This window comes from Telopea speciosissima, chromosome 4 (assembly GCF_018873765.1).
Source record: "Telopea speciosissima isolate NSW1024214 ecotype Mountain lineage chromosome 4, Tspe_v1, whole genome shotgun sequence".
Taxonomy (NCBI): Eukaryota; Viridiplantae; Streptophyta; class Magnoliopsida; order Proteales; family Proteaceae; genus Telopea; species Telopea speciosissima.
Window position 1 is genome coordinate 17,395,479 of NC_057919.1, and position 13,948 is coordinate 17,409,426.

General features: G+C 39.4%; 1 protein-coding gene across 2 annotated transcripts; it reads left to right on the plus strand.

Annotated features, from left to right (window-relative positions):
* The first annotated feature begins 5,408 nt into the window (after positions 1-5,408).
* LOC122658360 (sodium channel modifier 1-like) lies at positions 5,409-13,218 on the plus strand. 2 transcript variants are annotated; one of them, XM_043853281.1, is made up of 4 exons: positions 5,409-5,607; positions 12,016-12,519; positions 12,671-12,831; positions 13,007-13,218. In XM_043853281.1, exons 1-3 carry the CDS (start codon positions 5,416-5,418, stop codon positions 12,716-12,718), a joined length of 744 nt encoding a protein of 247 aa, XP_043709216.1. In that variant the 5' UTR covers positions 5,409-5,415; the 3' UTR covers positions 12,719-12,831; positions 13,007-13,218. The 2 variants fall into 2 exon arrangements, with proteins under 2 accessions (XP_043709216.1, XP_043709217.1); XM_043853282.1 differs by having other exon boundaries at positions 13,010-13,218.
* Positions 13,219-13,948: the final 730 nt, after the last annotated feature.

The window sequence follows — 13,948 nt, forward strand, 5'->3', positions numbered from 1 at the left end:
AAAAAACTTTACAGAATTGAGAGCGGAGAGAGAGTGTGTGTGTTTCGTTTTTTAGGCTTTGTTTGGTATGCATTTACACAAACCCAAGTCTCCTTTTTCATGAGTTTCGTTTTTTAATGTTTTGTTTTGCCACTTGACAAGTTCTGATTAGACTAAAACTTGACATGAGACAAAGTATCCACTTAAAAAGCATCATGTATAGGAAAGGTAAATATAACAATTACATAAACAAATAAAGTTGTTTATGTATGATGCTCACATTCAGATTGCGACCAATGGAAGGGGCGGGTGATGAATCCTTAAATAGAGGATTTTAGCAGAGAGAAAACTTGGGACATCCACCATTATGTGTCTTGGTGTGTAGAATCTTTTGCCCTTGTAAGTATTAAGCCAACATCATTTCTTGATTATACAAAGAAGAACCAGATTGAGATAGCCAACATCATTTCTTGATGTTTTGGTGGGGGAGGCTCTAGTAACAAGGAGTGGTTTATTGGAAGCTAGACCTGAGGGGGTGTACAAGCTAAAAGTGGAGAGTGATAATCTAGAAGTCATCTCTGCCGTTCAGAATTCAGAGAAGAGTTCTAACCTTTGCATTCGGTCGATTGTGGAAGATATTTTGTACTTAGCTTCCTATTTGGATGACTGTCAGTTTATGTATGTTTCAAGGGTTGCAAATGTTGTTCCAGATAACTTTGCGAGGAGGGCCCAATACATTACGGATAAGATTGTTTGGCCCAATTCCGATCCTTGCCTAGCTGCTCCTCTTGTGATAGACGGTAACAGTGTAATCTATATTGTTCCATAGACGGATCTTTCTATAAATAAATAAAAAGTTAATTCGATCACAAGATTGGATTCAGGTCAGATCGTTAACTAAGAAAAATGTTAAACACCCTGGTCCGACCTTCCTAATTTCAAAATTTATAATTCCAAACTTTATTCAAATGTGTTGCACAGGAAACATAAATACTAAATCCTAATCTCTAAACATAATATAAACTACAATATAACTATACAACTTAAGATATACCAATAAAACAACTTTAAGAAACTCCTAAAAGTATAAAGAAAACAACAGAAGTAAACCCTATGAAGAGGTGTGAACGTCGAGCTTATTATGTGACTTATGTCGTCTCCATCTAATCGAGATTGTTCTTCTATATCCAATAGTTTATTCCTAAACCCTACGTACTTAGACTTAATGTAAAAATGAGCTTAAGAAATATACACTGGCTCAAGCCATATAATAAAGGCGGCAGTTTTCCTTCATCCACTGTAAAGGGAGAACGAGAGGTCCGGATGGTGTGCAGTAGGGGTATCAATCGGTCAGTTCAGGCCGGTTTCAGTTAAGTCTAATTGGTCCCCTCCCCTCCCATTTTTGGATCTCACACCATGAACTTCCTATTTAAGTAATCGATCCTCATAAGCAAGGCACAGTTTCCCATTTATAAACGATGGATTGGGTATGGATTGGGTATCAGTCTTTAATGGGGCTACCACTAAATAGACTAAACGGGCTATTAAGTAAATTCTTCAACTGTCAAAGGTCTGTATTACAAGATAATAGTCCAGGAGCCCAGGTGTAGAGCTTAATGGTGTATGAATGGAACACTTTACTAATTCAAAAGGACTTGTTGATTATAAAGATTTAGATTTATTTAATCAAATTCTTTTTTTTTGGATTAAGAGCTTGTATAAATTGGGGGGGGGGGGGGGGGGGTGAGGATTAGGGGATGGGGATAGGCCCCAAGGTGGTTTGAACGCATGATCTCTTATTTGAAGAGTTGGTCTTTTGCCAACTGAGCTGACCCCTTGGGGTTTATTCAATCAAATTCATTTACAACAATAATTCAGCAACAGTCAGGCTTAATCGGGATCTTGGGGGTCGGATTGAGTCGGGCTCTTAGACGGTTGGTCTTGGTTGGGTGACCATCAGGCTGCCCCTTGTACTAGGAACAATCGAATATTATTTGGTTCGAGCTTGAGCCCAACACGTTCAATAAATGGTACATGTCTAGCCAATGGTTGGTAGACGAGCTCAATTCAAAATTCAAAATTCAAAATTGTCGTTCAAAATTTCAAAATTGTCAGGCTGCCGAGAAGCTTGTCTATCAACTATTGGATTAACATGAAATCCACATAACGGCTTGTGAGTTGAGCGCAACACGATGGCCGCTCAAACCCACGACGTAGACGAGCTTGATCCTCACCAACCCACTTTATTAATTAGCTAGGGCACAGGGCTTTAGCACGGTATCACACCGGTATTAAACTATTTGTCAATACCAATATGGATCGAATCGTATCAGATGTGAATAGAAGGAAAATTCAATAAATAGTAGTTCCCTTTTTAATCGATAGTTTCTTCTAAGAGCACAACAAGGATCCAGATCCTCTACTACCAGGCAAGGCGTTTGGGCAAGGGTAAGATGAATATTGCGCGTAACACCATGTCCGGGCATCATGGTCCTACCGGGCAGCTCGGCAATAAAGGATCCAAAAGTCTACGGAAAATAATAAAATGATGCATTGGACGACAAGAGACAAGAAACCCATTAATTCGTATTAACCGAAAACTATTACCAACCCCACAGGCCGCTCTTCATGATGAGTGTCCTTAATGGAGCTCTCAATCTCTGAAATTACACGTATAACCTTGCGTTCTTCCCCTCATTCTATAGCTATCCGTCCTTATTCGCAATGAAATTCAAGAGGGGCATTTATGTCATTGACATATCCATGCCTGACCCGACCGACAGTGTTTCGGTAGGAATACACTCAGTCTTGCATGCCCAAAGTCCAGCCGAATTGCCTAAGCAAATCCTTTTCTTCTATATAAAGTATAAATGCTAGCTAGCTGCACCATCTCATGTTTCGTGGCAATTATTAACGCAACAGATCCGGATCTTCCACATCTGTTCTGTTCTTTTGAGTCATAGTTTATAGGGTAAACTACACGTCACCTTTTGATTTTTTGGAAATACTCATCCGTCTCTTTTTATAGTAACGATGTTAATCTACTATTAGTTATTGATGTGAAAGAACTATTTTGTCCTTGTACTAAAATATTAGAATTAAATTTACAATACTACCCTTCAAAAACTATGTTTAGATGTCATGGGTAGTTTAAGAATTTAAATTTATTTAACTGATTGACATTATCACTTAACAACATAAAAACTAACGATAGAGACTAATTTGTCATATTGGAATCCCTAATACAGGGGTGATAAAGGATGACGTGTAATTTATCCTATTTTAAGGTAAATATTGAGATCCTAACCAGCCAGCTATTGAAGAAGATATATACTGATTAAGCCTAAGCAGGAAAGAGGATCAACAAATACAAGGAAAGGGAGGAATTCTAATCTTCACATATAGAGATCGAGTAAGATATTCTTCTCCCCACCTACTTATTTCCACTACTGTGACGATCGATGACTACTCAATCCTGGACTCTTATATATAACACACACTATATATATATATATATATATATATATATATATATTTTCTATTCTATGTAAGATAATAGAATTCTTATCTTCACACTGGATCACATTGATACAATTGAGAAGAAGATGGATTTGATGAGAAGCAAGCATGGTTATGGGCAAGGAGGGCTTATTATCATCTTTGTGCTGATGATGGCCACAAGTGCTTCCATGTTGGTAGTGAGTAGTACGGCCAAAACCGTTGTCGTGGTCGGAGGTTCCGAAGGCTGGCATTACGGCTTCAACTATAGTGTCTGGGCTTTTCAAAATGGGCCCTTCTTCATAAACGACACACTCGTGTTCAAGTATGATCCACCAAACAGCACCACCTTCCCTCACAATGTATACTTGTTGAAAAACTTCTGGAGTTACTTGAAATGCAACTTTACTGGAGCGAAGATGGTGGGGAATGTGACGGATGGAGGTGGGGAGGGATTAAAGTTTGTGATCAATAAGTGGAAGCCTTATTATTTTGCTTGTGGTGTGGGTAATGGTTCTCATTGCAATGCTGGTAGGATGAAGTTCGGCTTCTTCCCCTTTCCTACCTCTTAGCCGTATTAATACTCACGGTTGATCCATATATTTATGGCCACCAAAGACGCCCGCAGTGCTATTTTACTTCAATTTAATTCTCTACCTATTAATAAAATCTTGTGTTGTGTTTCTATATTGCAAGTACGTACTTTTCATGGTCACTATGAATAAGAGTTATTTGTTTTGGGGGTTACTAGCTACTAGTTTCTGCCTAAAAATTTGTTCTTCGTCTCTAGTCCACTATTTAAATTCTAAAGGGTGATATATGTTTGTTTCACACACATTGATTCACATCTCATTGTGGATCGTGTCAATCCATCCGTTGGATGTGTGCCGAAAACCCTCCTATGCTGGAGAGGATCCAAGTCCCTCATAATGGACAATGTCCAATGCATATCCAACGGATGGGCTGATACAATCCACATGTCAGCACTCATCCCAATGTGGATCGTTCCAACCCATCCGTTGGTTGTGTGTTGGAAACCCTCCCACGCTAGATAGAGAGGATCCAAGTCCTCTCTCGCAATAGGGGGTCAAGTGATCATGTGCCACTCCCTATTTGACGTATAGTAACCCCACCCATCTATTTATGCGGCCGTGCATGAAAATCGCCCCCTGAATGTATTGTTGTGAATTTTCTATCATTCTTTGTCTTTCTTAATCATGAAAAAACTCTACGGTTGCTTTTCCTTAATTTTGCAATACAAGGAAGGTAAATGAAATTGTAAAAACACAAAATAAAATAAATAAAAAAAAAAAATCTATTATCTTCGTTTGTTTCGGCCCAGTTTTAGAAAATTCAATGTAGCTGGTCGGCTGGTCCATTTAGTTGGGATAAGACCGAATTGTTGTTATATAGAAAAATCTGATTATTTAGATCACTTTTCTTTCGTTTTTGGTCTGGGTTTTGAGTCGGTTTTAGTGTCCGATTCTTTCGATTTTCAGTATGGTTCGATTCGATTTTTGGATGTAATGCCCCCAATCCGAAACCAACCAATAAGACCTCGGTTCGGTTAGGTCCCCATTTTGACACCCCTCGTCTCCACTCCTTCGGTCCATCCTAATGATTCCTAATCAGTATAGTAAAATGCTACAATGGTAAGATCGAAATCCTACGTTGGACGGTTGGAAAGAGTTTAATCAGAGACCCGATGTTAAATGGAAGGCTCGTTGGATTGGAACCTTCTCAAACCTAAAGACAGGGGACTATAGAGCCACCGATCCTATGGTTCACACACGTGCTATATATGTATGTCTCTACTCTCCGGAGTCAGTTTCTTGCCAAATTCCCAATACAATGGAAATGCCACTGACGAGGGAGCGATCCGGAAACTTGACAGAACAGGTGAAGCCGTGAAGGGTTTGAACTCGGAGTAGGAGAGAGATGAGCGTGTTTGGTGGGGATAGCTGGGGAAGGGAAGCACAAAACAGGAAGAGGAGAGTGGAGGATCTGCTGGAGGAGGGCCTTAGTAAAGAGGTTGATTCTAACCCTTCGTACAAGAAGCTCTGTAATGGCAAATACGCCTGCCTCGTCTGTCGTCACCATCCCATTCTCGACTCCTCTCTCATGCTTTCTGTACGTAACCCTAACTCTCTTTTTCTTTACAATTTTGTTTATATGCTTTCCTTTCCTCTTTAGAATAGAACAGAAGTCACGCAAAATTTCTATTCTTTCCAACTTCAATTTCACTATGCTATTAGTAAATGAAACGATGGCTGGGCAACGGTTGGTAAAACTGTGACTATAATAGAGTCCTATCTTGCTCTGGAAACCTCTGTTCCAATTGATTGCTTTAAATCTCTTCGCACAGAAGATTGCCCAATTGGGTTCCAATTTATGCTCTGAAATATGCCATTTAAAATTTTCATCAGAAGCATCAATATAAATAGATGGCTGGATATGAAAGGTTGGGAATCAGTGTGTCATAGTACCACTTACCGAAAATTAGTCACTGAAGCAAAAAAATTGTGACGGCTTTACCGAGTTGGGACCCTAATAGCCTGCATGAGGTTATAAGCGCATTGCAAGTAAGAATCGATTGCTCATGTATCAGTAAGATGGTTAAAATTCTGAGGCTGAATTTTTCTTTTAATTTAGTGGGTTTATAGTATACTTTTTATGCAATCAGGGTGAAAATGTGAAATGATGATGATGGATGCGTGGCAAAACTAGAAAAGATAAAACAAGGAATGAACAAATTAAAGTTAATTTAGGAGTACCTACGATACATGATAAGTTGCGAGAAAGTTGTTTGAGGTAGTATGGACATATGCAGGGGAGACCTTTGAGTGCTCCGGTACAAAGGGGTGATTTTATGTAGATTGAAGGAGTTAAAAGAGTTAGGGATAGGCCTAAATGACTTGAGGAGAAGTGAGGAGGAAATGCTTACATAGCTTAGAACTAGTAATAAGTATGGCTTTAAAAAAGAGTTGATTGGAGAAAAAAGATCCATGTATCAGACCCATTTAATTGGGATAAGGCTGAGTTGAGTTGTATGGCATAATGTTTATGCAGTTAGGGTAAAAAGATGAATTGGGTTCTTAAAATTATAAACGATACAATATTTGACAGGTATTCTGAAGCAAGTATGGTAGAACCTTTCCAAGAAACATACATAGCCTATGAGTTCAGTGTATTTATCACAGATATCTGAAGAATGAGTCTCGGTGGACTGTGAAAGTGTTGAAAATTTGCTCTTGGGTATGGAGGAAAATCTTGAAGTTCAGATCCAAGGCAGAGAAGATGGTGAAACATGTCGTTGGTAATGGCCAATACAAAGATTTAATTAGACCCTTGGCACCCAGATGGGATCCTTGCACTGGTATGGGGACCGTAAGGTTATGACTCAGGCTTGGATAGATATACTTTGGCTGTCCTAAGGGAGGGGGATTGGAACCATGACCTGCCAACCTCCATGCACCTTCTACATGTATAGGATCGATTATTAAGATAAGTAAAGCTAGCCACAAATGAACTAGGCAGGGTGATTTGGAAGCTGGCTGCTTTGGGTGGTTTCTCTTCCAAATCAGCATGGCATGCAATTAGACTGCCATGCCCATCTTGACCAACATCATCCAATGCAATTGGGATGCTGTTCATGCAGAGCTGGTGTCGAGAAGGAAGGTAGGAGAGTGGATTGGGCTAAAGCGGTGTGTTTTCAAGGTAATATCCCACGTCATTCCTTCACTACTTACTGTTGTTTAGTTGATGCATTACCTACAGTGGACCAACTAAAGAAGATGAATATCATTAAGCCTCCCTTCTGTGTATTCTGTTGGGTGTGTTAGAAAGTCATGACCACCTTTTCTTCTAGTGCCCATTACAGCTACCATTTGGAATGACATCCGATCCCTTTGCTCTTCTAGTAGGCGCATTGTCACTCATATCAACCTTGATGCTGCATGGGTGGCAAAGGAATTCGGAGGAGAATTTATTGGTGAAATTGCAAAAATTGCCTTTTGTGCCACCATTTCCCATGTTCAGTATGAGAGGAACCTCAGGATTTTTAGAAACAAAACTAGACCTAAACCTCGATTGATCTTAGACATCCAGTCGGATGTAAGAGCCAGATGCAGTGGCATGGATTTAAAAGGTGAAGATTTGGATAGGAATCACTTCCTTGTTCATCAATGGGAAGTGCAGGCCTTGTTGTCTAACCGTCCTTTATTTTTTTCTTGTTGGTGTAGCAGCAGAGAAACTGATAACCAGTCCTTACAAAGCTCGAAGAAGAGAAAAGAGAGAGAATACATGATTAGAGAAGAGAAGGAGAACAACAGGCCATGATAGGATTCAGAATACACCTATAGTGGTCTAGCCCCAATATTTATATCATATTCAAGTGATTGACTCTTTGGAGGAATCCTACAAAGGATCAAAGTCTAATTACATGGAAAGTAAATTACTAAAAGGAAGTGAACAAGTAAAAGGAAACTACACCTAAACATAACCCAACAATTACAACTCAACGGGGACACTCCCCCTCGCAGTAATAGGGACACTCCCCCCCTCATGGTAGTAATCTTTAGCATTCCTCCTCAAGCTGGAGTATATATATCTCCCATGCCCAGCTTGGAACAACCACTAAGAAACACAGGCCTAGACAGCGCCTTGTGAACATATCGCCTAGTTGATCGCCTAAGTTGACAAATAGAGTAGAGATCAATTTCTGCGTAACGACATTCCTCACGAAACGTCAGTCGACCCCAATATGCTTAGTCTTCTCATAGAAAACTGGATTATTATCAATATAAATTGCAGCTTGAAATACTTCTCCATAAGTTTAGTAACTGAGAATCCCAAGTCCTGAATGAGAGACTTTAGCCACATCATTTCAGCTATCGTATGTGCCATAACTCTTTATTCAACCTCTTCACTTGACCGAGCCACTGTAGTTTGCTTCTTACTCTAGGTAACAAGATTTCCACCAACAAATGTACAATACCTAGTAGTAGATCTACGATCACCATCAATACCAGCCGAATTAATATCAGAGTAACCCATAATATCTGTATGACAAACAAGACCTTTCCCGAGAGCAGCTTTAAGATATCTCAAAATGCGACAAGCAGCATCTTAGTGGGCTTGTGTAGGACTTTCCATGAACTGACTAATAACACCCACAACAAATGAAATATCAGGTTGAGTAACAGTTAGGTAGAGCCCAACAAGTTGCATGTATTGATGTTTATACGCAAATTCTTTGTCATCACACGCTCCAAGCTTCAGATGAGGATCCATAGGTTTAGAGCCCAACATCCCAGTCTCATATAAAAGATCAAAACGTTCTTTTTCTGAGATATACTGACACACTTTGTAGTTTGTACTACAAACAACTTTAATACCCAAGAAATATTTGAGCATTTCCAGATCTTTCATCTGAAAATGTCAATGTAAATACGTTTTAACATCCTCAATCCTAGAGGAGTCATTCCTCATTACCAGAAATAATGATATCATCTACGTACAGAACCAGAGTAACCACCTTGGACCCACATCGATGAACAAATACAGAATGATCAGAGAAGCAGTTCATGAACCCATAACCACCAATAACCTTACTGAATTTGTCAAACCAAGCACGAAGGGACTGTTTCAACCCATAAATAGCCTTGTGAAGATGGCAGACCTTTGATGCATTCTCTCCCTTAACATACCCAGGAGGTGCTCAATATACACCTCCTCATGACTACCATAAAGAAAAGCATTTTTGATATCAAGTTGAAACAGAGGCCAGTCAAGATTAATAGCCAAAGATACAGGAACATGAACAGAGTTAAGACGAGCTACTAGAGAGGTCTCAAGATAGTTTATAGTTAGCTCCATATGTTTGAGTATATCCGTAGGCAACCAAATGAACTTTTAGTCTCTCAACAAAACCATCTGATAGATACTTAATAGTGTATACCCAAGGACACCGCACAAGTTCCTTCCCTTGGGGTTAAGTCAGTAAGAGACCATGTCTTACCATTTAACAAAGCATCCATTTTTACATTCTTGGCATTCTTCCAACCAGGACGCAACGATGCTTCTTGATACTTAGCAGGCACAAACACAATAGATAAAGACAAAGCAAAATTACAAAGGAAAGGTGGAAAATGAGAAACTGAAACAAATTTAGAAATATGATAGGCATAGTTATCAAGGCGGCAAGGCGACCATGGCGTTTGAGGGCCTTCCTAAGCGCCTTGGCGATAGGGCGGCCGCAAGGTGTTTTAGTGTTCTTTTTTTTATATAACCATTTTATTAGGCACAAATAGCATATTAATTTTTATATAATTCTACTTATATCCTAAATAAATATGAAAGAATTGAAGTATATAATCAAGGAATTGCAAAATAGCATAATCATAGAATTACAAAATCAGTGAATCACATAATTACAAAATCAATGAATCACATAATTACTCACTCACATGATGTTAGAATTATAAACTCACATAATCACAGAATAATAAATAGTTACATACTCACAGATTGCATAACTTACAATAACAGATGCATTTCATAAATTATACTAAGGAATGCACAATTTACATTGAATCACAGAAATTACAGCAACAGCCACTCCAGCTGCAGCCAAAGCCACAGGCCACCACTAGTAGAAGCCAGCCATAGAAGAATAAGGTATAGGAGAATAAGAAAAATAAAAAAATAGAAGATGGTCAGACACGGAACAAAGAAGAGGAAAAAGCTAGAAGAATAAAAGGAAAAAAATGCAGCTGCCAAAGCCACCGGCCAGTGGCCTGAAGAAGTGAAGAAGTGCTGCTGGCCGGAAGAAGAGAAGAACTGAAACCGAAGAAAAAAGGACACTTGCTGCTGGCCGGAAGATGCTGCTGGAATGCCGGAGTAAAGGAAGACAGCGGTGCCGGAAGATGTAAAAGGTCACCGCGGCAAAAGGAAGAAACACAGAGAAGGTTAGAAGAAAAGGGTTTAGACTTTAGAAGAAGGAAAAAAAAAGGCACAACACTTCCCGTGGAAGCTGGAGATGTCACCGGTAGGGGTGGAGACTGGAGACAGGGTACTGGAGATGTTGCCGGTGTGGGTGGAGGCTGGAGATGGTTAGAGAAAGGGTTTAGACTTTAAAAGATAGAGGTTTAGAAGGAAAAAGAAAAAAATAAAGCACAATACTTACCTTCAAGGCTGAAGATGTCGCCGGACGCCGGTGGAGGTTGAGGCTGGAGATGGAGATGTCGGTGGAGAGTGGAGAGTGAAGAGGTTAGAAGGGTTTCAGATTTTTGAGGGCAAAAAGGAAAAAAAAAAAGGCACAATACTTACAAGGCTGGAGATGTCATCGCCTCACCGGACGCTGGTCGAGGATGGGGACTGAGAGGGACTGAGGAGTGAGGTCTGAGGGAGTCGCGACAGTCGCCCTTGCCGCTGCTTCTTTTTCTCCTTTTCTCTTTCGCAGGTTTTCTTTCTTCTCTTTTGGTTATGGGTGAGACGGTGAGGAGTGAGGACTTTCGTATTTTTTTTTTCGTTTTTGTTTGGCTTAGATGATTCCATGTAACACAATATACAGAAATAATGTATACAAGCCTATGAAAATATAAGAAATAGAATAAAACTCTACATATTTTAATTTTGTTTTGTTTTTAAATGATTCGGTGTATCGCAGTGTACGAAAATCATATACACAAAACCAATAAAAATATAGAAAATAGAATAAAATGCAAAAAATATAATCAAATAATGAAGTAACGCCTTTCCACTAAGGCGCCTAAACGCCTTGACCCTTCAAAACCGCCAGGACGCCAAGGCGACGCCTTAATAACTATGATGATAGGCAACGTTAGACTGTTGAGTACAAGTTCAAATACCTCTACGAAGAGTGACTGACAAGTCAGTAAAGGTAGGATCCCCAGCTAAAGGTTCTAATGAAGTAAAGGGCGGTATCGGAGGATTAGCTAGAACCATTGAAGTCAACTTGGAATGACGCTTGTATACCTGCAATTGCTTAGGTGGGTAAGTAGTAGTATAGTGGTGGAGTCAGTAAGAGGAATTGGTAAAGGAATAGGTGGAGGATTAAAAAGGTCAGTATCTAATTGATGACTCTCAACAGATGGTGTAGTTTCAAAAAAGTTAACACCAACACTAACAAAATATTGACGCGTACCAGGTTCATAACACCATAGCCTTTTTTAGTTCGAGCATACCCGAGGAACGCACATTTGATAGCACACAGAGATAATTTGTCAAGATCAGGGCAAAGGTTGTGAACAAAACATGTACAACCAAACATCCGTTGTGGTTAATCAACAGAGACGATTTGGAAAACACCACCAAAAAGGGAGATAGGTTGTCAAGGACAACAGATGGCATGCGATTAATCAAATAGGAGTCAGTTAGAATAACATCACTCCAATAAAACTTGACATGTAGCATGCTAGTGATATCTGATATTTTTGTGTGTCTGTAATAGCTTGAGGCTCATTGGTGCAAATTTTCTTACTCTGAGTTTCTAACTGTCAAAAAGTTATTATGCAGATGCACAGTAAGGGATCACGTCACACTGCTGCTTTGTCCAAGCTTAGGGAGAGGGAATTTAGGAAACAAGAGGAGATAAAGAAGAGAATAGCTGTATCTGATTGCGATATTGGTGCTTCTAGCTCTGATATCTCCAGTCAACAATTCAAGTTACGTAGTGCACCATTGATTGAGCAGACACGAAAGGCCACATCTGAGGCACTTTGCAACCAAACAGTCAAACAAAATGCCAGAAATGAAACCTGTAATGGGAAACTCAGTAGGGGCTCTTCATTCTTTTCTCCCACTGCCCCTCCTGCTCCTAAACAGAAGACAGAGGCACCAATGACGGTGACATCTCCACCCTGTGAGTCTAACGGGAATAGTGGATGGCAAAGCAAAGCAGATTCTAGGTTTCTTGTACAGCAGCAATTGGACTTTCGGGAGCGTCGAGAGAGGGAACTCAAGTTCACAGCTGCAGGTTGGAAACGTGATTGCTACGGAAGATGGTTTAGAGATGAAAATGTGAGCTACTCCTGCCAAGAAAAAGGAACATTTAATTATCAAGGGAGTTGGAAAATTTCAGTCTCTTTCTGTGGTTCCTAGTTGAAAAGAAGATTTTGTGCCCTTTTTTGTTATACATAACAACCATCTTGTCCTTATTTCCAATTTGCAGGTTGAGTTTGACTCTGATGAGGAAGATCCAAATATTTGCCTCGTCTAAGTTTTGTGTTTGCCTCCATCAATTAGTGTCGATTATGAATTACGAACTGTGGAACCAAATTCTTTTGTGGGGGGCTGTGGACAATGATTATGACTGAGCAACCGCCAGATCAGGTGAGCCACAGTTTTTTCTCTTCCTCTGTCGCCTCCTTTATTTACAAATTTCTAAACAATTTGAATGGTCTGCTTACAATAATTCAGTTTAGTTCTCATATGTGATGTTATGCATTTTAGTTGTATAATGATTGTTCTACTCTATATATGTTATTAATACTATGAATTCTCTCAGTAGATGGCCAATAATCTGTGCATGGTGGAGTGGCCCAGGAACCGTCTTTGATAAGCTAAGCTGCCAAAAGCATGTCTTGGCATTTCTCCTTGCTGTTTTTATGCATCATCTGTTCTCTTAGTTGTAATATTTGAAGTTAATTGTAAAATGCAACTAAAAGACCAATATGTATTCCATTACCCTGGAACTGAAAATATTGCTTCTCTGTCTTACCTTGAAAGCCACAAATGTTGCTTAATTAGTCTTCTAGTGTGTAGATCTTCTTAGGGTATATCCCAAGGGCCGAATTGGGTTTGTTAGGTCCTGTTTTCGGTCCCTTCTATCCCTCCTCGGGTTTTTGGGTCCCTTGGGTTTTTGTAAATTCTTCTCTTTTCTCTTTTCAATAAATTGATGTAACCTATCAAAAATTTGTTTGAATAACTAAATTTTGAATGTTTTGGGGTTACTTACACAATTATGTTAATAATTATGTACGTTTCTATTTTTGTATCGATTTGGTTTCACTCCCCTTCCCTTTATTTCCCTTGTTACCAGCTGGAGTTGTAGTTTTTATATTACTCTGCTAAATACAGATACACTGCCATGCATTTTGGCAATGTTGTTGATCAATTCTATGATGAGTACTATTTTACCCACCCTAGCTCCCTCGAATAATCCAGTTTTTTGGCCAATATGGAGCTAAAAGATCCACTATATTAATTCTTTGAGAAAATTATTTGGACACCCCCTACACTATGGCCATTTTGCTTACTATCCCCAACTTTTCAAACAATTACTTGAACATCTCTCTTCAAAAATAGATAATTTGGTATTTAATTGTATAAAGGCAGACACGGATCTATGAATAAGAGATGTTGTCGGAGTATTTACATGGCCTAAAGTATCAATAGGTCCAAAAACTTTGAAAATTTGTCCAAAAGTCTCTCCAAAAACTGGAACACT